At 49.9% G+C, this 22,440-nt stretch overlaps 1 protein-coding gene across 4 annotated transcripts; it reads right to left on the bottom strand.

The window, feature by feature from the left end:
* Nucleotides 1-2,412: 2,412 nt before the first annotated feature.
* Nucleotides 2,413-11,802, bottom strand: FKBP8 (FKBP prolyl isomerase 8). Of its 4 annotated transcripts, none has more exons than XM_066269158.1 (9): nt 11,709-11,802; nt 10,002-10,312; nt 7,700-7,869; nt 7,458-7,546; nt 7,050-7,270; nt 6,340-6,512; nt 3,940-4,017; nt 3,322-3,453; nt 2,413-2,934 (listed from the first exon to the last, which is right to left on the bottom strand). In XM_066269158.1, exons 2-9 carry the CDS (start codon nt 10,285-10,287, stop codon nt 2,848-2,850), a joined length of 1,236 nt encoding a protein of 411 aa, XP_066125255.1. In that variant the 5' UTR covers nt 10,288-10,312; nt 11,709-11,802; the 3' UTR covers nt 2,413-2,847. The 4 variants fall into 4 exon arrangements, with proteins under 4 accessions (XP_066125255.1, XP_066125235.1, XP_066125244.1 ...); XM_066269138.1 differs by lacking the exon at nt 11,709-11,802 and adding an exon at nt 11,576-11,595; XM_066269147.1 differs by lacking the exon at nt 11,709-11,802 and adding an exon at nt 11,576-11,595 and having other exon boundaries at nt 7,050-7,267.
* Between the last annotated feature and the right edge of the window lie 10,638 nt (nt 11,803-22,440).

The raw sequence follows: 22,440 nt of genomic DNA, 5'->3' as shown, positions 1-22,440 counted from the left end.
CCCGCGGTCAAGGCACATATGAGAAAGCAATCAACGAACAACTAAGGTGTTGCAACACGCAATGAAAAACTAATGATTGATGCTTCTCATCTCTCTCCGTTCCTGTCTGCCTGTCCCTGTTTATCCCTCTCTCTGACTCACTCTCTGTCTCTGTAAAAAATACTTTTTTAAAAAAAGTTTATATGTAAAAAAGAAAAAACAATTTAAAACATTTACAGCCTGACCTGTGGTGGCGCAGTGGATAAAGCATCGACCTGGAAATGCTGAGGTCGCCGGTTCGAAACCCTGGGCTTGCCTGGTCAAGGCACATATGGGAGTTGATGCTTCCAGCTCCTCCCCCCTTCTCTCTCTCTGTTTCTCTCTCTCCCTCTCTCTCTCCTCTCTAAAAATGAATAAATAAAATTAAAAACAAAAACAAAACAAAAAAACATTTACATACTAGAAAACTAATCCACTTCAAGTATAAAATTCATTGGTATTTAGTATGCATATTCAATTCTGTGCAGTCACTACCACTATCTAGTTTCAGAACATTTTAACCACCCCAAAAGGAAACTTCATACCCACTAAGTCACTCTCCACTGCCCCTTCCCAGCCCCTAGCAACCACTAACCTACTTTCTGTGCCTTTAGGTTTATTAATTCTGCATAGCTTTTGAGCTATGGAATTATACATATAATCTTGTGTCTGGCTTCTCTCACTCAGCATGCTTTTGAGCTTCATACATGTTGTAGCCTGTGTTTTTTATGGCCAAGTAGTATTCCATTGTATGGATTGCCCATTTTATTTATCCACCATCTATTGATGGACACTGAGTTGTTTCTACTTTTTAGAATCATTTATATAATTTATTGGGAGTGACACTGATTAACATAATTATACGGATTCAGGTATCCAGTTCTACAACACATCTCTGGACACACAGCATTGTGTTCAGCCTCCAAAGTCAAGTCTTTATCCATCACCATTTATCCACCCTGTACCCTCCCCTACCCCCCACACACACTTTTTATTGATTGATTTTAGAGAGAGGGAGAGAGAAGAGGGAGAGAAAAGCATCAATTGATTTGTTGTTCCCCTTATTCATGTATTCATTTGTTGATTCCTGTATGTGCCCTACCTGGGACTGTAACCACAACTTTGGTATATCAGGCCAATGCTCTAATCAACTGAGCTACCTGGCCAGGGCTGTTTCCACTTTTTTCATTATTACAAATAGAGCTGCTCTGAACATTCATATACAAGTTTTCGTGCGGACAGATGTTTTCCCTTCTCTTGAGTCTAGACCTAGGAGTGAAATTACTAGGTCATTTGGTAATTCTATGTTTTACATTTCAAAGAACTGCCAGACTCTTCCACAGAAACTGCACCATTTGATCAAGCTCTCATTGTATAAGTGGGGAAACTGAGGCCGGGGACTGTGTTATCTTGTCCAGGAAAGCTCCTCCTGGGCTCCTGGGCCTCCTGACCTGTGGAAAGCTCTGGAATTTTCTTTCTTCATTTAATCTAATTACAGATGGTGATCAGAGGATGAAGATTTTGAGGTAAGAGAGGAAAATGAAGTTCAGGGACCTTCTCTGTGTCCCTGCCCAAGTGATCTTGTTAGTTCTGCCCACCACAGCCAGGCCAGCACTACCATCCATTTACACCCCTGACCATGAACTGCTGAAGCTCTGTGTTCAGTGCACAATATCCACAACTGCCTTTTGGGATGAATACAGCGGTTTGGAACCATCTGCCACATGAGGAAACTAAAACTTAGAGAAGTTAAGAGAATTAGCAACACTGCAATCATAGGCTGTGCTGCTTGGTAACAAATATTTCTTCACTTTATATTCAGTACCCCAGAGCCTCCCAACAGGACCCCAAGGACAACAGAGCAGTCACCAGGCATTGGTATGTTCCCAAAAAGTCTCTTAAGAAGTAGGCTACCCAAGAAATTGAAAAGGCAAAAGATTTATAAATCTGAAGAGAAACCAGAGTATTGTGAGAAATTGAAAGCTAGTCATCACCTTGGGGTATCCCCTCAACACAGCCTCTACCTGGTGAACTCACTGAAGAATCTCTAGTCTTTGTATTGGCTATGCTGCTGCTGTCCAGACACAGGGCTGTCAGCTCACAATACTATAGACCCCTGCAACTGTTGGTCTCAGAGAAGCCCCCATTAGGTCCCATCAGATCAGGGTCCCTGTTTTCAGTTAACAGAAACAAGACAATATGTGGTAACAGGCATGGGGGTGTGAACTCCTACAGTTCACAGCTAGGTACTCTAGACACGTTATCCCATTTCCCCAAACCTGTTTCCTCTTCTGTAACACAGGTCTGCTGTCGCCCAAGAGGAGACACCCCACCCTCGCCCCGCTCTGGCCCAGCACCAAGTGGCAGTGAAAGAAGGCTCCAGAGCCAGCAGAATGCAGGGTGGGAGGCTTTATTTCACTTCGGGTGGGGGGAAGAGCCTGGACAAAGGACAGCAGGCTGAGCAGAAGGGGTTGGCACTTGGACAGGGACTGGGTGGGGGAAGGGCTGCCCCCAGGCCTTGGGAAGGAAAAACTGAGACAGGCCTCTGTTGAGACCTAACCCAGGGAAGTGGGTAAGGAGGACAATTGGGTATGAAGGATTGAGGGCTCCCTACTTCTGTACTAGCCATGGGGCCCAGGCCCTGCCTCATTTTCCTTCTGTAGGGCCTCAGTCCCTCCTGCTTACTAAGCAATAGAACCCTCAAACCTCGCTGTCCCTGCCCCAGAAGAGGGGGCTAGGCCAGAGGGTAGTCGACAGGGAACCTGGGAGAGTTAGGGAGCGCAGGATGGGGTCCACGGTGCTCACAGGGGGTGGCAGCCACCTGGGTGGTCAGTTCCTGGCAGCGATGACTACAGAGAGTGCCACACCCCCCAGGGCAACAGCAGTTGCACCAAACAGCCACTTCCATGGGATGGACTGTAGACAAAGGGGAAGGAGAAGGAGGCTGGAGGGCAGTCAAGAGCAGTATCTTGGGCCTCAGGTACCAACATGGCCCAAGGCCTTCCAGCAAGCCACTGCCTGACTATGCCTTTCCTGCCTCCTGACAAACTCCTACACATGCATCAAATCTCCCCAAATCTTCCCTGGCCCTCTGGAAGGGCCCACTCCCCACCTCAAACCCTACAGATCATGTACTGACTTCTACTTTTGCCCTGGTCACACAGGGCCAGGGACTGTGTCCCCACCATGGTCCAGCACAGCGCAGTTGCCAAGGACATCAGTATTTGCAAAATGAAGACATTCTTTATATGGTCTGCCCTGCCCCTCCTCCAGGAGCCTCCCTGCCCACCAACCGCAGCTCACCCAGGCCCCCTTGCCAGGACACTTGGCAGGCAGCCGGCTGGGGTTCCCCAGCATTTTCCGGTACAGGGCAGTCTCCGTGCTCCGCTGGGCCGCATGCTTTTTCACTAGCTTCGAGAGCTCTGCGTGAATTGTCTGGGAGAGGTGTATGACAGTTGGGCTAAGAGCATGTAGTGGCAGCAACCAGTGTGACCACCATCACTGGTGCTCTGCTTTTCTGGTGGCCTGGGTCATTCTGAGACTGGGACCACTGGAACATGAGGGTTCTGTCAGCCCCTCTCTGGGCGTCAGCAAAGTGGGGACTGCCATCTCCATGCCTCTAGGGAGCCCATGCATGGGGCAGAACACGAGGTTCTGGGAGGAAAGCTGGGGACACTGGCACTTGCCAAGCTGGCAGTACCTTTGGCTTCTGGGACCCCTAATTCAGGATGAGCTCAGATTGTCTATAGGGGTCATGAGGGCCCCAACAAGCTGGTTGGGCCCTTCAGCCACCTACCCCCTGCCACTGCCCAGGCAGAAACACAAAAGGGAGAGCCACAGCAAGGACAAAGGGTAGACGACAGGAGGGACTTCCCAGACAAGCCAGCAGGGTAAGTCCCCAGGGCACCCCATTCTGCTCACCTTATTGGAAGGTTCCAGCTTCAGGGCCGCCCTCAAGATGGGGATGGCCTCACTGTATTCCCCTTGCTGGGCCAGCACCTGTAGGAGGAAATAGGTGGCATCACTCTGGGACCCACACTGGGCCATGCTTTCTTTTATAAAACTCAGCCCCACCAGACTCCTGGCCACCCCGACAAGTCCCAAATCTATCACCGGGGTCCAGTTACCCCACACTACTCTCCTGAGCCCTCAGACTCCATGAGTGTCGCACTGGATTCAGTGTTGCCTCCCCCCCCAATCTTCTCCTTCCCTGAGTGTCTGTCTTGGCCTATGCAAGAGACCCAGTTGCGCCTGACCGGTGGTGGCGCAGTGGATCAAGCATCGACCTGGAACACGGAGGTCGCTGGTTCAAAACCCTGGGCTTGCCCGTTCAAGGCACATATAGGAGTTGATGCTTCCTGCTCCTCCCCCCTCCTCTCTCTCTCTCTCTCTCATCTCTAAAATGAATAAATAAATAAAAATAATTTTAAAAATTTAAAAAAAGACCCAGTCGCCAGTTTACCGACTCTTCCCTAACCACCTTGATCGGATACTTCTAAAGCTCTAGCCAAAGTGAATGATTCAGGGCCAGCATGTGATTCAAACCAGCCAATGAAAGCCAGCCTAAAATTTTACTGGTGCCTCTGGGAAACTGGTTGTTAAGTGGCAAGGCTATAAGCCTGGAGGTTTTTTTTTTTGTTTTTTTTTTCTTTTTGAAGCTGGAAACGGGGAGAGACAGTCAGACAGACTCCCGCATGTGCCCGGCATGTGCCTGGGATCCACCTGGCACACCCACCAGGGGCGAGGCTCTGCCCACCAGGGGGCGATGCTCTGCCCCTGGGGGGGGGTGCTCTGCCGCGCCCAGAGCCACTCTAGCGCCTGGGGCAGAGGCCAAGGAGCCATCCCCAGCTCCCGGGCCATCTTTGCTCCAATGGAGCTTGGCTGCGGGAGGGAAAGAGAGACAGAGAGGAAGAGGTGGGGGAGAGGGTGGAGAAGCAAATGGGCACTTCTCCTATGTGCCCTGGCCGGGAATCAAACCCGGGTTCCCCGCACGCCAGGCCGACGCTCTACCGCTGAGCCAACCGGCCAGGGCCAAGCCTGGAGGTTTTGTGGGGGTCAGGAGGAAGCATCTTGGTCAACCCCAAGAGAGGAGCATGCCTGAGGGAAACCTACAGCAGCAGACACAACAGTTCGACAACATTGCTAATGCCTGGATTCTGTCCTGCCTAAACAAAGCCACCCAGGACTTGGCAGTGTCACAAACCATCAATTCGTCCTTTTGCTCAAATCTGTCTGAGTGGGTTTGTTACCTCCAACCAGCAAATCTAAACATGTAAATTATATGAGCAGAGAGTCCCCAAAAGGATTATAAATCCATAAAAAATAGAAATAACATCTTCCTCTCCACATTTCTATGTAGAACTCTATACCTAGCAAGTGCTAAAAAAAAATACTGGCTGGAGAGAGTCCTGCTTAGATCTCTCATAAACACACTAGGTGACCCAGTGCTTGCTTGTTCTCAAGTTTATTGCTAAAAGGTGCTGAAAAATCCCCATTCTTCTCCCATCCAAGGTTGCTGTGAGGATGAACAGATGGGAACAAAAGCAATTAAGTTCAAGTCCATGCAGGCCAAATTCTTCCCTATGTTCCACCAGCATTTACTGAGTACCAACTGTCTACCTGGTCCTCTTTACAGGATTAGAGATTTAGCAGTGAATAAGACAGACAAAATCTCCACCTCTTAGCAGAGGAGATGGACAATAGACTTGACACCTCCATGTGTTGAAAGCAACATGGGAAGTATGAAGACAGGGGAGGGCATGAGGGTGGGGGGCAGCAGAGAGGGGTTCCCAAAGAGGTGGCATCAAAGCAAAGAACTGAAGAAGGCAAGGGAAGAACCCATGCAGGGAACGTGGTGTATGAATGTCTCAGGCAGAGGGAATTGCATATGCAAAGGCATTTGGGGTAAAAGACTGAACAGGATAGAGAGAAAGAAGGAAGAGAAGGTGGAAGGTGACAGTTGGAGAAGGAAGATCAGATGGCTCAAAGCCACAATGGCTGCAATGAGAACTCAGCTTTTGTTTTGAAGGAGATGGGAGCCATGGAGGATTGTATGCAATGAGCAGTCACCACTGAGCCACAAGGCGGTTATGATAGCCTCAGGCTTTGGGTTCACATCAGGCCTTGGTCAATGAATTGCTATGAATCAAATCACACTTCTGCACCTGTCTGGGCTTCAGTTTCTCTACCTGTACCCCAGGAAGCTTAGCTGGCTGACCCCTATGCCCTTTTCAAATTCTGGGTTCAGGACTAATCCTACTGGTCTGTGCTGGGGGAGCCAGCCTGCCACCTATACCTATGGCCCGCCCACCCATGTCCCACCTTGCCCTTGCGGAAGAGCGCCTTGATGTTGTCAGGCTGGTGCTCAAGCACGAGGCTACAGGAGCGCAGCGCGGCCCGGTAGTGGTCTAGCTTCAGCTGTGAGGCTGCCAGGTTGTTCAGACACTTCACCTTCAGTTGCAAGAGCTGCTCCTCCTCCTCAAATGTCATGTCCACTGTGGGGGCAGGGAGGGACAGTGTTCAACTGTAACAGCTGTTACCACACCACCAGCCTCTCATATTCACCTGCCTACTATGAGACCTGGGCCAAGACCCACCCCTCTGCAGCTGGTAGGAGACTAAGGAGGGGTCCCAGTCATGGGAAGTTGCTCCTCAGGGGACCTCAGGACTCTCTGGCTTCAGTCTCCCTATTTTTAAAACAGGCCAAGACTGCCCCATCCTAAGAGCATTGCCAAGGAGTCTGCAAAACAGAGCCTAAGAGAAGCAGAAGCTTAATCAAGGACATGTGGAGTGATACCACCTGCAGCTAGCTGCGCCCCCACATTTGCCCGTGTTCTGTGACATCCCAGTGGTCTGGAACCTACCACAGAACTAGAGCGGATCCTGGCCTAAAGATTAGGGACAGTTGAGCATCTATCCATATTCTGGAATATTCTACAACATTCTGAGTCTCACGCTCCCTGTGGCTTGAGGTTTCTGGCACTAGAAGATACATTTGCAGGGGAGGTGGGAGGATTTTACCAAGCATTCACCTTTGGCGCTGGAGGTGATGGCCTTGATGGCAAGGTCATAGGAGTTAGCGGCCAGCACAAAGTCAGCTCGCTGGTAGTGAGCATTGCCACACTCCCGCTTCCGGTTGGCCAGGGCCACACGTTCCTGCCCTGTGAGCATCTCCAGGTCAGGCCCATCCACAGCTGTCTTCAAGGTCACCTCCAGGCACAAGGCCGCATGTGGGGGGATATATGGGCTCCTGCTGGGGGGTGGGGCAGGGGGTGCACTCAGACCTGGCAGCCACCATGATGGTATCCCAGACACATTGACTGGACAAGTTTGAAGCATGAAGAAAGGGACTCTTGCCACCATGAGCTATGTGATTTGGTGATTCACATACCTACCTCCTCCCTACCCCAACAGGGACCCTTGCAGTGGCAGGTTCTCACCTGCCCTGGGGGCCATAGCAGTACTTGGAATCAGCAGTGACCATAGCCGTCTCTCCCACGTCCATGAGTGGGACACTGAGATCCAGGGCCTGGACGTGCAGGGGTTATGAGGGTCAGGTGGGTCCAGGTGCCGCCTGCCGCTCACACCCAGCCTACCCACCCATCACCACCTCCACTTCCATCGCTCCCTCCATTCCACCTCTGCCCCACCCTATCCTGCCCAGATCCCAACCAACTCTCACCTGGATGACGTCACAGTCACCCAGGGTGAACACAAGCTCTGGTTCCTCCTGCACCCGTGTGCCATTCTCCAGTGACATCTGCAGTTGTACCGTGACTACCTGGCCCTTAACAGGGTGGTTAGAGCCAGGTGGGCCTGGGATCAATGTCTTCTTCCTCAACAACCCATTCCCTGCAAGGGACCAGAAATAAGCAGCCTATAACTGGGTGGCTCAGATGGACACTTGCTGGCCAAGCCCTTATCCCCCCGTCCACCAGCTCCACCCATCCTGGGAGTGGTCCAGCACATAAGCTGAACTTCCAAGGTTGCTCTGCCACTTACTGGGCAGGTGATCCCCTAACTCTGGCCTTCAGTGTCCCAGTGGTCTGTAACATACCACTGGTCTGGAATACACTGCAAGTCTGAGTGGACCCTAGTCTAAAGATTAGGGATAGGAAAGTCTCTCTTCATATTCTGGAATATTCTACAATGTTTCAAATTTTTGTGCTGTTCCCCAACTTATACATGCCCACACATCCAGCCTAATAACCACTGATCTAGTGGATACTGGGGGACCCTGTATCTTGAGGTTTCAGGGCACTAAAGGTGGATGTGCAGAGTCACAATCAAGTACTGCCTCTCATCAGGGGAACTTTGGGCAAATCATATGCCCTCTCAATGCCTCAGTTTCCTTGCCTAGAAGCCTGAATGCTGACCTCAGAATACAGCTGTCTCTGAATATAAATTAACAGAGCCAGCCTCCCCCTCAGAGGAAGAGCAGAGCAGCTCCCAGTATCAGTAGAGAAAAGCTTCCCAGACTCCAACAGAGTCAAGGAAGCTGTATAATCTTGGACAAGCACCCTCACTATCTGAGCCTCAGTTTCCCTGTCTGTAAAATATATGTATAGTAAAAATTATATCACAGGGTTGTTGTGAGATAAAGACAGTGTACAAACCTGGCACAGAGCAAGTAGGCAGTCACTATGACGTGCTATTATTTTTAGAAGTTACCACAGTTCCCCAAGTATAAGACTTACCCTTTTTCGAAAAATTTAGATTCTTTAAAAACTGGGTGTGTCTTATATAGTGATTGATTTTTTTACTTGCATTTTCCACTTTTTCACGCTTATTTTTGTACTCATTGTTGTAAATTTGTTTACTTACATTTCCCGATTTTTCACACTTGTTCTCTTTTTTTCAAATTTTGGGCCCCAAAATTAAGGTGCATCTTATACATGGGAGCATTTTATACATGGAGAAATATGGTATAACATTTTTTTTTTCCACAGAGACGGAGAGAGTCAGAGAGAGGGATAGACAGGGACAGACAGGAACGAAGAGATGAGAAGCATCAATCATTAGTTTTTCGTTGTGCGTTGCAACACCTTAATTGTTCATTGATAATTGTTCATTGATTGCTTTCTCATATGTGTCTTGACCGCAGGCCTTCAGCAGACTGAGTAACCCCTTGCTCAAGCCAGCAACCTTGGGCTCAAGCTGGTGAGCTTTTGCTCAAACCAGATGAGCCCTCGCTCAAGCTGGCGGCCTTGGGGTCTCGAACCTGGGTCTTCCGCATCCCAGTCCGACGCTCTATCCACTGCGCCACCGCCTGGTCAGGCCGGTATAACATTTTTATCAGCAACGGAGGTGACATTAGTTAAGAATGCTGCTTTATCAGTATTAGTATTACTATATACTATTGCTTTGTTAAAAGCATAAATGATAGTAGTAATAATGTTTTACTATTTGTGTGGCACTAGCATTATTTAGCATACTCGATATCAGTACTAGTAGCAATATATTATATTTCTCTAGCTCTCAGAGTTGCTGTGATCAAATCCATGGCGGGGACACATGTGGATTCTTGAAGTCCTTTCTTGCAGGACTTCTCTGAGCAATTAGAACACTAATGAATCCTGTGAACCACAGAGGGATGAACAATAAATTGGGATGTTCCCCAGATCTATGTGATCTAAGGACATATTTTCCAGGGGACAGGCTCTTGTCAAATGACAAGAAAAAAAGCAGCAGAGATTGGGAACTGCTGGAGCCTGGCATGCTGACTGTGTGGCCCTGAAGAGGTGACTCAGCCTCTCTACACTAGTGTGCATGTGTGTGTGACAATGATGGGGGTTGACAGACATGAAACATCCCAAGGAGCTGCCTATGTCTGGTGATCACTGTGGTTACATGTTTTACTTCCAACCTACTTCATGGCAGAGATGGGGAAATGAGACTCAGGGTAGAAGGCATAAGCCAAGGTCACTCCTGAACTGTAGTTGTCAGGGCACTATAGGTCAACCTGAGCCACCCTTGCACCTTACCCAGGATGTCCAGCCACTCGTCCGGGGCTGGGGCAGGCTCGGGCTCAGGCTCCATGGCAGCCAGGAACTCTCGGGCCAGGGCCCCAGGCTGTTCGGTCTCCTCCAGTGGGGGCTGTCCCATGTCCTCTAGTGGCTGCACTTCACTCAGGTCCTCCTCCTCTTCCTCCTCACCCTCTGCATCATCCACCCCATCCAGCACTTCGAAGTCCTCAAGTGGTGGGACTCCAGCAGACGTTGGGGTGGCGGGCTCAGGGACCACGGCAGAGGGCTCAGCACAGGATGCCATGGTGCTTGGGGGACGGGAACTGGCCCTGGTAGGGGGAATGGACGGTGGTAAGAATCCCACCCAGCCCCTCAAATCCTCCTATGCATCCCTTCTCCACACTGTGGATCACTTCCTATGTTACTTACAGGCGTCAGACCTCAGTTTCCTCATCTGTACAGTGAATAGAGCAACAACCCTAACTTGCCCATAGGATTTAAGGACCCAAGCATCAACCCTTAGGCATCAGGCTCAGTTAGCTATTATTAGAACCAAATAATATTTAGCATTCATAAACATCCCAGGAAGTAGGAAACAATACCTCCCCCCCACCATTTTGTAGAAAAGGAAATTGAGGCCCAAAGGGGCAAAGCCATTTGCCCAAGGTCACAGAGCAAGCCAACTGCAAAGACAGGATTTGAACCTGGGCTTTATCTCATTAAATCCCAGAGGAGACGCTGTTTTTTAGGTGGACAATCCCTGAGCTCTTAGGAAAACTATTTTTAGAGCCAGAAAAGGAGAACTGAATCTTTACCAGCTCCCCATCTTCTAAGGTGAGCTTAACTTCCCACCACCCAGAAATCCCAAGTCTTTTCCTTCTGTGCCATGCCATGAACCTCAACCACACCCGAGACCCTGGCCCAAACTCTTCCTGGGAGCCCTTTCTCCTCTCCTCAGGCCTCAAGACTACCTCCCAAAGTGGCCTTTTTTAATAAGCGTAGTGGAGATCCCCACCGCATTCTACAACCTCTTCCGTGGACCATCAGTGACTGCCCCCTCCAGGCCCCAAGTTCGGAGGTGATACAGCCATCATTCCAACACACAGCATCCCCTATCCCTCCCCAACTCTCACCTGCCTGCTTAAGGGCTTGGCCCCCTTTTCTGAGACCCTCCTAGCCCCCACCCCCACAATCCCCTATGCCCGCACAAATCGTCCTCTCCCTCCCCCAACCACCACACCACCGCCCACAGTCCCGGCCAGGTCCCCCACAGCCGTCCTGTCGCCTTGTAAACACCCCTATGTTTCCAGACGCCCCCTCCTGATTCCATAACACCCTCCGTCCTCCAAACGCCCCCTGCCCGGGCCTGGCCCTCCGTTACCCCCTCATCCTGGCTCCCAACGCCCCACCCCCGTTTGACGCCACCAGGCTAAGTCCCCGACCCCCCGAACCCCACAATCGCCCCAGGCCCTACACATCTCTGCTAGCAGAGCCTCCCTAACACTCCTTGGACCGCCTAGACACCCCCCCGCTACCCCCGCCAGTTCGCGCCCCCTCCAGCGATCCGACCGCCCCCCCCCCCCCCCGCACACCCCGGCTCGCCTCCCCCGCGGCCCTTCGCCCCGCCCATCGGCTGCAGCCCCCGCCGCGCCGGTTCCCGGGTCGGCTGAGGCTCGGGCAGCGCTCCCGGCCGCCTCAGCCCTGTGGGCGCCCCGGAACACGTGCCTCCGGCTCCGGGACCCCCGTCTGGGGTCCTGCGCCCCCCTCCCCGCCCCCAGCTGCGGCCGCCGCGCCTCGAGAACTAGGGTCGAGCTCCCAGTCCCGCCCCCCAAATCTCATTGGCCACCGCCACCGAGACCACAGCGCCTATTGGCTGAAGTGCACATCCATCTTAGGCGTAGATACCGCCCCCTTCCTGCTTGTATCAGTGGGGCTTTCTTAAAGGGGCAGAGGCCACCGCGCAACCCGGGCGAGGTTGGAGGTGCTGGGCTCTGAACCAGTCCGTTTGTTGGTCAGTGCCACGTACCCTGCTCGGTTTACCGCTCCAGTCTGAGCTTCATCATGTTCCTCTGTTAAATGGGGATGAACACCCCAAACCATGCATTCTCACCTTGAGGGCTGTTGGGAGAACAACACTAAATAGTATTTCCTTAAGGTGTTCTGGAAAACACACTCTGAAGTCCCAGTTATGAATGTGGACCCGACGCCCCGAGGGTGAGAGATGTGCCCAAGGGTATACAAAACTCCAACTCCCTTGCGTGGTCTGTCTAATCACTGGACGGTTGCCGGTTCTCACCAGAGTTGCTCAGTAACGGCTAGGTGAGCTACTGAGTGAGCAGGACAATCGGGGTAGATCCTCCTCCCTGCACCCTCTGCCAGGTGGTGATAAGGTGCCTACTGCCTGCAGAGAAGGTGGCTGCCTCGATTAGATGGTTGTTTTGTAGATTTTGTTTTGAAGGGGTGGGGAACTTACCGGTACTTCTCCCTGGCTCTATTTTCGTTCCTTCCCAGCAGTTACCCCCTTAATCTTGTTTGACCCTCTCACCTATATCTGCTACTTCCTGGAAGGAATTTTGCTTCTTTTGCCCCTCCCCCCACCTCCTTGAATGATGCCTAGCACCTATGGGAGTTCAATAAATGAACAAATAATTAAATCAGCAAGTAGGGCATGGGCTTTGGAAGTAGCTAACACTGGAGGAGGTACTGGCTTTGAGCAGTAACTAACTTGTTATATCAGAGCTTGGAGGTCACCTCCTATAAGGAAACCTAGACCTGAAGGCCAGGTGCACTGACTCGCTGTTCTCCTACCATGCTGAACCTCCACTTCATAACTGACTTTTGTTGGTGCCATCACTTGGCCTTACCTCTGCCTCACCCACTAGGCTGGAAGACCCCCAAAGTCTGGGAAGGGCCTGTAGTTTCTCATTGTTTAAACCCTGAAGCCTACTCAAAAGGTAGAAGGAAGGTCAGGGTACTTGGAAAAAAATCAATGTGGAAGGAAGGAAGCAGGCTGGCCAACCAGAAGAGGTGGAAGGTAGTGAGGATGTGTGAGAAATTGCGAGGAAAGACTTTCAAATAAGCACTGGGCTAGTCCCAGCCCTGTCCATCTCTGAACCTCAGTGTTTTAAATTTTTTTAAAGATTTTTATTTATTGATTTTAGGGAGAGAGAAAGGTAAGGGGAGAGAAACGGGAAGCATCAACTTATACTTGCTTCTCATATATGCTTTGACCAGGAAAGCCCAAGGTTTTGAATCAGCAACCCCAGCACTCCAGGTCAACACTCTATCCACTGCACCACCAAAGGTCAGGCTGAACCTTGGTGTTTTTATCTGTAAGGCAGAAGCACCTAACCCAGCACCAACTACAGGGACTAGAGAAACTGTAGTAAAATACACTAATACATTAACAATTAAAATAAATATAAACTAGCCTGACTGGTAGAGGCACAGTGGATAGAGTGTCAATATGGGATGCTGAGTTCCCAGGTTCGAAACCCCCAGGTCACCAGCTTGAGCACAAGCTCACCAGTTTGAGCATGGGGTCAACATGATCCCATGGTTGCTGGCTTGAGCCCAAAGGTCGCTATCTTGAAGACCAAGGTTGTTGGCTTGAGCCCAAGGGAGCTGGCTTGAGCAAAGGGATAAATCAGTGCTGGGATTCAGCTGGTTAACACCAGTTCAGCAAAACTGATACCTAATATTTTGTTGAGTTCGGCAAACTGGTTGTAAAAATGGCACTTGTAATCAGGGTTCTCTCTAAGGTGAGCACCTGGTTAGCCGCCCAATGTGGAAATCACAAATTTACATTCCTTACTCTGTGTGTGTGTGTGTGTGTGTGTGTGTGTAAGAGACACAGAGAGCCTGACCAGGCGGTGGCACAGTGGATAGAGCGTCGGACTGGGATGCGGAGGACCCAGGTTCGAGACCCTGAGGTCGCCAGCTTGAGCGTGGGCTCATCTGGTTTGAGCAAAGCTCACCAGCTTGGACCCAAGGTCGCTGGCTCAAGCAAGGGGTTACTCGGTTTGCTGAGCCCCAGTCAAGGCACATATGAGAAAGCAATCAATGAACACTAAGATGTTGCAAGAAAAACTAATGATTGATGCTTCTCATCTCTCTCCATTCCTGTCTGTCCCTATCTATTTCTCTCTCTGACTCTCTCTGTCTCTGTAAAAATAAAAAAATAAAAAATAAAATAAAAGACACAGAGAGAGAGAGACAGAGACAGGGACAGACAGACAGGAAGGGAGAGAGATGAAAAGCATCAATTCTTGGTTGTGGCACCTTAGTTGTTCATTGATTGCTTTCCCATATGTGCCTTAACGGGGAGGGGGGGGCGCTACAGCAGAGTGAGTGACCCCTTGCTCAAGCCAGCGACCTTGGGCTCAAGCTGGATGAGCCCACTCTCAAGCTGGTGACCTTGGGTTTTTTTTTTTTTTTTTTTTTTGTATTTTTCTGAAGCTAGAAACAGGGAGAGACAGTCAGACAGACTCCCGCATGCGCCCGAACGGGATCCACCCAGCACGCCCACCAGGGGCAACGCTCTGCCCACCAGGGGGCGATGCTCTGCCCCTCCAGGGCATCGCTCTGCCACGACCAGAGCCACTCTAGCACCTGGGGCAGAAGCCAAGGAGCCATCCCCAGCGCCCGGGCTATCTTTGCTCCAATGGAGCCTTGGCTGCGGGAGGGGAAGAGAGAGACAGAGAGGAAGGGGGGGGCAGAAGCAAATGAGCGCTTCTCCTATTTGCCCTGGCCGGGAATCGAACTTGGGTCCCCCGCACGCCAGGCTGGCGCTCTACCGCTGAGCCAACCGGCCAGGGCTGACCTTGGAGTTTTAAATGTGGATCGTCTGCATCCCAGTCTGACACACTATCCACTGCACCACCGCCTGGTCAGGCGAATTCCTTACTCTTTTTTCTTTTTTTTTCTTTTTTTTATTTTCTTATTTTTTTCAGAGACAGAGAGAGAGTCAGAGAGAGGGATAGATAGGGACCGACAGACAGGAATGGAGAGAGATGAAAAGCATCAATCATCAGTTTTTTGTTGCGACACATTAGTTGTTTATTGACTGCCCTCTCTTATGTGCCTTGACCGCAGGCCTTTAGCAGACCGAGTAACCCCTTGCTCGAGCCAGCGACCTTGGGTCCAAGCTGGTGAGCTTTTTGTTCAAGCCAGATGAGCCCGTGCTCAAGCTGGCGACCTCGGGGTCTCAAACCTAGGTCCTCCACATCTCAGTCCAATGCTCTATCCACTGCGCCACCACTTAGTCAGGCCTTCCTTACTCTTTTTTTTTTTTTTTTTTGGTATTTTTCTGAAGCTGGAAACGGGGAGAGACAGTCAGACAGACTCCCACATGCGCCCGACCGGGATCCACCCGGCATGCCCACCAGGGGCGACGCTCTGCCCACCAGGGGGCGATGCTCTGCCCCTCCAGGGCGTCGCTCTGCCGCGACCAGAGCCACTCTAGCGCCTGGGGCAGAGGCCAAGGAGCCATCCCCAGCGCCCGGGCCATCCCTGCTCCAATGGAGCCTTGGCTGCGGGAGGGGAAGAGAGAGACAGAGAGGAAGGAGGAGGGGGGTGGAGAAGCAAATGGGCGCTTCTCCTATGTGCCCTGGCCGGAAATCAAACCCGGGTCCCCCGCACGCCAGGCCGACGCTCTACCGCTGAACCAACCGGCCAGGGCCTCCTTACTCTTTTTTAATGTTCATCTGCACTACAGCATATTCTAAACACCCATAGTAATGTTCATTCCATTCATAGGTTTAAAAAAAATTGCTCCTGAGGCCCTGGCTGGTTGGCTCAGTGGTAGAGCATCGGCCTGGCCTGCAGAAGTTCTAGGTTCGATTCCTGGCCAGGGCATACAGGAGAAGCGCCCATCTGCTTCTCCACCCCTCCCCCTCTCCTTCCTCTCTGTCTCTCTCTTCCCCTCCTGCAGCCAAGGCCCATTGGAGCAAAGATGGCCTGGGCACTGGGGATGGCTCCATGGCCTCTACCTCTGGCGCTAGAGTGGCTCTGGTCGCAACAGAGCAACGCCCCAGATGGGCAGAGCATCGCCCCCTGGTGGGCGTGCCAGGTGGATCCCGGTCGGACGCATGTGGGAGTCTGTCTGACTGTCTCTCCCTGTTTCCAGCTTCAGAAAAATACAAAAAAAAAAAAAAAAAAAATTGGGCCTGACCAGGCGGTGCCGCAGTGGATAGAGCATCGGACTGGGATGTGGAGGACCCAGGTTCGAGACCCTGAGGTCACCAGCTTGAGCGCGGGCTCATCTGGTTTGAGCAAAAGCTCACCAGCTTGGACCCAAGGTCGCTGGCTCGAGCAAGGTGTTACTCAGTCTGCTGAAGGCCTGCGGTCAAGGCACATATGAGAGAGCAATCATTGAACAACTAAGGTGTAGCAATGTGCAACGAAAAACTGATGATTGATGCTTCCCATCTTTCTGTCCCTGTCTATTCCTCTCTCTGACTCTCTGTCTCTGGAGATAAAAAAAAAAAAAAAGCAATATGTCCTAACCAGGTGGTGGCACAGTGGATAGAGCGTAGGACTGGGACGCCGAGGACCCAGGTTCAAGACCCCGAGGTGGCCAGCTTGAGCATGGGCCCATCTGCTTTGAGCAAAAGCTCACCAGCTTGGACCCAAGGTCACTGGCTCTAGCAAGGGGTTACTCGGTCTGCTGAAGGCCCGCGGTCAAGGCACATATGAGAGGGCAATCAATGAACAACTAAGGTGTTGCAATGCACAAGGAAAAACTAATGATTGATGCTTCTCATCTCTCTGTTTCTGTCTGTCTGCTGTCTGTCCCTGTCTAACCCTCTCTCTGACTCTCTCTCTCTGTCTCTGGAAGAAAAAAAAAAGCAATATGGAAATATTTTAAATAACGGTTTTCTCGTTTTTTGTCAGGTATTATGTAATACTTTTTCATTAATATTTTATTTTTTTTTAATTTTTTTATTTTTTATTTATTCATTTTAGAGAGGAGAGATAGAGGGAGATAGAGAGACAAAGAGAGAGAAAGACAGAGGGGAGGAGCTGGAAGCATCAACTCCCATATGTGCCTTGACCAGGCAAGCCCAGGGTTTCAAACCGGCGACCTCAGCATTTCCAGGTCAACGCTTTATCCACTGCACCACCACAGGTCAGGCCTTTCATTAATATTTTAAAACATTCTTATAACATAATTTAGTTTTGTCTACCTCTTTTATTATTCTTAAGTATTAAATGCATGAAATAATAAACTACCTTTCAGTATATCATTTTTTTATACTTAAAACAGTCATTAGGGCAGAGAACTGGTTGTTAAATTATTTGAATCTCACCACTGGGGTCAATGGCTCAGCTAGAGCCCCCCAAGGCTCACATATGAGAAATCAATGAACAACTGAAGTGTTGCAACTATGAGTTGATGCTTCTCATCTCTCCTGTCTCTCTCTGAATTTTTTTTTTTTTTTTTTTTTTTTTTTTTGTGACAGATACAGAGTCAGAGAGAGGGACAGATAGAGACAGACAGGCAGGAAAGGGGAGAGATGATTAGCATCAATTCTTTATTGCGGCACCTTAGTTGTTCATTGATTGCTTTTTCATATGTGCCTTGACCAGGGGGCTACAGCAGACTGAGGGACTCCTTGCTTGAGCTAGTGACCTTGGGCTCAAGCTGGTGAGCTTTGCTTACACCAGATGAGCCCGCGCTCAAGCTGGCGATCTCGGGGTTTCAAACCTGGGTCCTCCGTGTCCCAGTCCTATGCTCTATCCACTGCACCACCGCCTGGTCAGGCTCTATTACACCTTCTTTATGTTCATTTTTTTCTCTTTTGTCTTCTTTAGAATTGGATGAATGTATGGATAAAGCATCAACCTGGAATGCTGATGTTGCTGGTTTGAAACCCTGAGCTTGCCCGGTCAAGGCACATATGACAAGCAATCAATGAACAACTAAAGTGAAGCAACTGTGAGTTGATACTTCTCACTCCCCACCCTTCTCTCTCTGTAAAGTCAATAAATAAAATCTTAAAAAAAGAAAAAGAGGCCCTGGCCGGTTGGCTCAGCGGTAGAGCATCGGCCTGGCGTGCGGGGGACCCGGGTTCGATTCCCGGCCAGGGCACATAGGAGAAGCGCCCATTTGCTTCTTCACCCCCCTCCTCCTTCCTCTCTGCCTCTCTCTTCCCCTCCTGCAGCCAAGGCTCCATCAGAGCAAAGATGGCCCAGGCGCTGGGGATGGCTCCTTGGCCTCTGCCCCAGGCGCTAGAGTGGCTCTGGTCTCGGCAGAGCGACGCCCCCTGGCGGGCGTGCCGGGTGGATCCCGGTCGGGGGCATGCGGGAGTCTGTCTGTCTCTCCCCGTTTCCAGCTTCAGAAAAATACAAAAAAAGAAAAAAGAAAAAAGAAAAAGGCCTGACCTGTGGTAGCACAGTGGATAAAACGTCGACCTGGAAATGCTGAGGTCGCTGGTTCGAAACCCTGGGCTTGCCTGGTCAAGGCACATATGGGAGTTGATGCTTCCAGCTCCTCCCCCTTCTCTCTCTCTGTTTCTGTCTCTCCCTCTCTCTCTCTCCCCTCTAAAAATGAATAAATAAAATTAAAAAAAAAAAAGAAAAAGAATTATATGGATGCATGTATTTCGGTAGGACTCTTTTTTTTTTTTTTTTTTTTTCTTTACAGAGACAGAGAGAGAGTCAGAGAGAGGGATAGACAGGGGCAGACAGACAGAAATGGAGAGATGAGAAGCATCAATCATCAGTTTTTTGTTGCACATTCCAACACTTTAGTTGTTCATTGATTGCTTTCTCATATGTGCCTTAACCGTGGGCCTTCAGCAGACTGAGTAACCCCTTGCTCGAGCCAGTGACCTTGGGTCCAAGCTGGTGAGCTTTTGCTCAAACCAGATGAGCCCACGCTCAAGCTGGCCACCTCGGGGTCTCGAACCTGGGTCCTCGGCATCCCAGTCCGACGCTCTATCCACTGCGCCACCGCCTGGTCAGGCGGTAGGACTCTTATTATCCTCATTCTACAGATGTGGAAATTAAGGCACAGAGAAGTTAATTACCTTGTTCAAGATAACAGTGATGGCCCTGGCCAGTAGCTCAGTGGGTAGAGAGCGTTGTACCTGTGCACCAAGGTAGCGGTTCAATTCCTGGTTAGGGCACATAGGAGAAGCAATCAATGAGTGCAGAACTAAATGGAACAACTAAGTGGAACAACGAGTTGATGCTTCTCTCTCTCTCAAATCAATGGAAAACAATTTTTTAAAAATCCTGATTCTCATTAACTTTTCAGTGAATTAAGGCAGCAGAGTATGGGCGTACTAATACAGTTTACTGACAGCTTGGAGTGGTTAAACCTTGCTGTAAGGAACTTGCGTGCATGATTTCATAAAGTTAACCCACTTGCCCAAGGCCATCCAACTAGGATATGACAGAATTGGAAATTATAACTGAAATAACTCCAATTTCTTAAAAAAATTTTTTTTTATTTATTCATTTTTAGAGAGGAGAGAGAGGGAGAGAGAGAGAGAAGGGGGGAGGAGCTGGAAGCATCAACTCCCATTTGTGCCTTGACCAGGCAAGCCCAGAGTTTTGAAACGGCAACCTCAGTGTTTCCAGATTGATGCCTTATCCACTGAGCCACCACAGGTCAGGCTATAACTCCAATTTCAGGGCTCTACTTCCATGTGCCCAAGGGCATGTGTGTATCTTCCAGGCTTTCAACAACCTTAAAGAGGCAGATGTTGTAATCACCTAGGCTCACAGTTAACAAACTGAGATCCAGAAAAATTATACCTGTTAACATACACACATTGTAAGACCTCAATTGATAATAAATTGCTAACATTTATTGAGCAATTACTATTTGCCCTATTTTGTTCATGATTTTCAGTATACACACAAGGGGACAGATATAGAAGTAAATATAGATGTATGTATGCATGTTGCAGGAAATAAAAGGGGGACAAAGACGCTCAGACAAGTGCGGGAGGAAGGGGGGTTTGTTTTAGCCAGTGGAGCAGCGTGACTCAAAAAAGGCAATAAAACACAAGCTCCCCAAACTTAGATTTTCTGAATCTTACACACCTTTATAGCTTTAGCTTTCATGTGACAAGTGCCCGATTTCTTTCATTTCTTTGTTTGCAGACCTACGTGACTTTTGTGTCTCCTGGAGGGGAGGGTATATCAGAGGAGGTTCGAACTGTTTGTCCTCGACTGTTCACATACCCCGGTTTTCTTGCCTGTGTTGCAAGTTATTTCAGGGAGCTGATAAAGGGCTTCACAACTGGGGTTTGTTATTTTTTCAAACTAACTCAGTCAGCCCTTAAAGTCCTTCCTCCCTCAGTATGGGTTAGTAGACATACAAATCTAACTCTGACAGTTGTGAGGGTCTCTAATTAGTAAGCAAACCCAGCACTCAGAGCTTGGTTTCTAAATACCATCCTTCAAGAAGAGGAACCAGGCTCCTTGGAAAAATGGCTGATTTCAAGGATATTCCAAAGCAAGCAAGGTAAAAGTAAGGAAGTACTCAGAGAAAGAGACATATTAAAAGGATATAGGAGCCTGACCTGTGGTGGTGCAGTGGATAAAGCGTCAACCTGGAAATGCTGAGGTCGCCGGTTCGAAACCCTGGGCTTGCCTGGTCAAGGCACATATGGGAGTTGATGCTTCCAGCTCCTCCCCCCCTTCTCACTCTCTGTCTCTCGCCTCTCTTAAAAAAAAAAAAAAAAAAAAAAGGATACAGGAGCTAGCTAAAAAGTGCAGCAAAGCCCAACCAGTGGTGGTGCAGTGGATAAAGTGTTAACTTGGAATGCTGAGGTCACCAATTCAAAACCATAGGCTTGCCTGGTCAAGGCACATACAAGAAGCAACAATATGAATTGATGCTTCTTGCTCCTCAGCCCTTTTTTTCCTCTCCCCCACTCTAAAATAAACGAATAAGTAATCTTTAAAAGTGACCAGGCTGTGGCGCAGTGGATAGAGCGTCGAACTGGGATACAGGCGACCCAGGTTCGAAACCCCGAGGTCTCCAGCTTGAGCGCAGACCCATCTGGTTTGAACAAAAGCCCACCAGCTTGAACCCAGGGTCTCTGGCTCGAGCAAGGGGTTACTCGGTCTGCTGAAGGCCCACAGTCAAGGCACATATGAGAAAGCAATCAATGAACAACTAAGGTGTCGCAATGAAAAACTGATGATTGATGCTTCTCATCTCTCTCCGTTCCTGTCTGTCCCTATCTATCCCTCTCTGACTCTCTCTCTGCCTCTATTAAAAAAAAAAAAAAAAAGTGCAGCATAGGCCTGACCTGTGGTGGCGCAGTGGATAAAGTGTCGACCTGGAAATGCTGAGGTCGCCGGTTCGAAACCCTGGGCTTGCCTGGTCAAGGCACATATGGGAGTTGATGCTTCCAGCTCCTCCCCCCTTCTCTCTCTCTGTCTCTCCCTCTCCTCTCTAAAATGAATAAATAAAAAAATTTAAAAGTGCAGCATATAAGCAATATAGAAATTAATTATAACACAGAAAATAAAAAATATTAGTTCATAGTGATATAAATGTGTCTAAAGCTTGACTGGTGGTGGCGCAATGGATACAACTGAGGTCCCAGGTTCAAAACCCCAAAGTCGTGGGCTTGAGCGCAACTTTTTTTTTTAATTAATTTTTTTGGGGTATTTTTCTGAAGTTGGAAACAGGAAGGCAGTCTGACAGACTCCCGCATGCGCCCCACTGGGATCCACCTGGCACGCCCACCAGGAGGCGATGCTCTGCCCATCTGGGGCATCACTCTGTTGCAATCAGAGCCATTCTAGTGTCTGAGGCAGAGGCCACAGAGCCATCCCCAGCGCCGGTGCCAACTCTGCTCCAATGGAACCTTGGCTGCGGGAGAGGAAAAGAGGAAGGAGAGGGGGAGGGGTGGAGAAGCAGATGGGCGCCTTTCCTGTGTGCTCTGGCTGGGAATCGAACCCGGGACTCCTGCACACCAGGCTGACGCTCTACCACTGAGCCAATCAGCCAGGGTCTTGAGCACAACTTTTAACCGGCTCAAGTAAGGGCTCACTAACTTGATTGTGGAGTTGCTGGCTTGAGCTTGGGATCATAGTCACGATCCCATGGTTGCTGGCTTGAAGCCCAAGGTCGCTGGCTTGAGCAAGGGGTCATTGGCTTGGCTGGAGCCCCAGGTCAAAGCACATATGAGAAACAATCAATGAACTAATTAATTTAAAAAAAAGTGCTGGTCCTGGCCGGTTGGTTCAGTGGTAGAGCGTTGGCCTGGCTGTGGGAGTCCCAGGTTTGATTCCTGGCCAGGGCACACAGGAGGAGCGCCCATCTGCTTCTCCACCCCTCCCACTCTCCTTCCTCTCTGTCTCTCTCTTCCCCTCCCACAGCCAAGGCTCCACTGGAGCAAAGTTGGCCCAGGCACTGAGGATGGCTCTATGACCTCTGCCTCAGGTGCTAGAATGGCTCTGGTTGCAACAGAGCGACGCCCCAGAT

Source organism: Saccopteryx bilineata, chromosome 1, assembly GCF_036850765.1.
Source record: "Saccopteryx bilineata isolate mSacBil1 chromosome 1, mSacBil1_pri_phased_curated, whole genome shotgun sequence".
NCBI lineage: Eukaryota > Metazoa > Chordata > Mammalia > Chiroptera > Emballonuridae > Saccopteryx > Saccopteryx bilineata.
This window is presented reverse-complemented; position numbering and strand designations above follow the sequence as displayed.

Excerpts from the sequence above, each read along its gene's own strand:
- FKBP8 (XM_066269158.1), bottom strand. The coding sequence starts at position 10,287 with ATGGCATCCTGTGCTGAGCCCTCTGCCGTGGTCCCTGAGCCCGCCACC. Across the intron at positions 7,271-7,457 it reads TGCTATGGCCCCCAGGGCAG|CAGGAGCCCATATATCCCCC; the intron begins GTGAGAACCTGC and ends CCCACCCCCCAG. Across the intron at positions 3,454-3,939 it reads AGCTGGAACCTTCCAATAAG|ACAATTCACGCAGAGCTCTC; the intron begins GTGAGCAGAATG and ends CACCTCTCCCAG.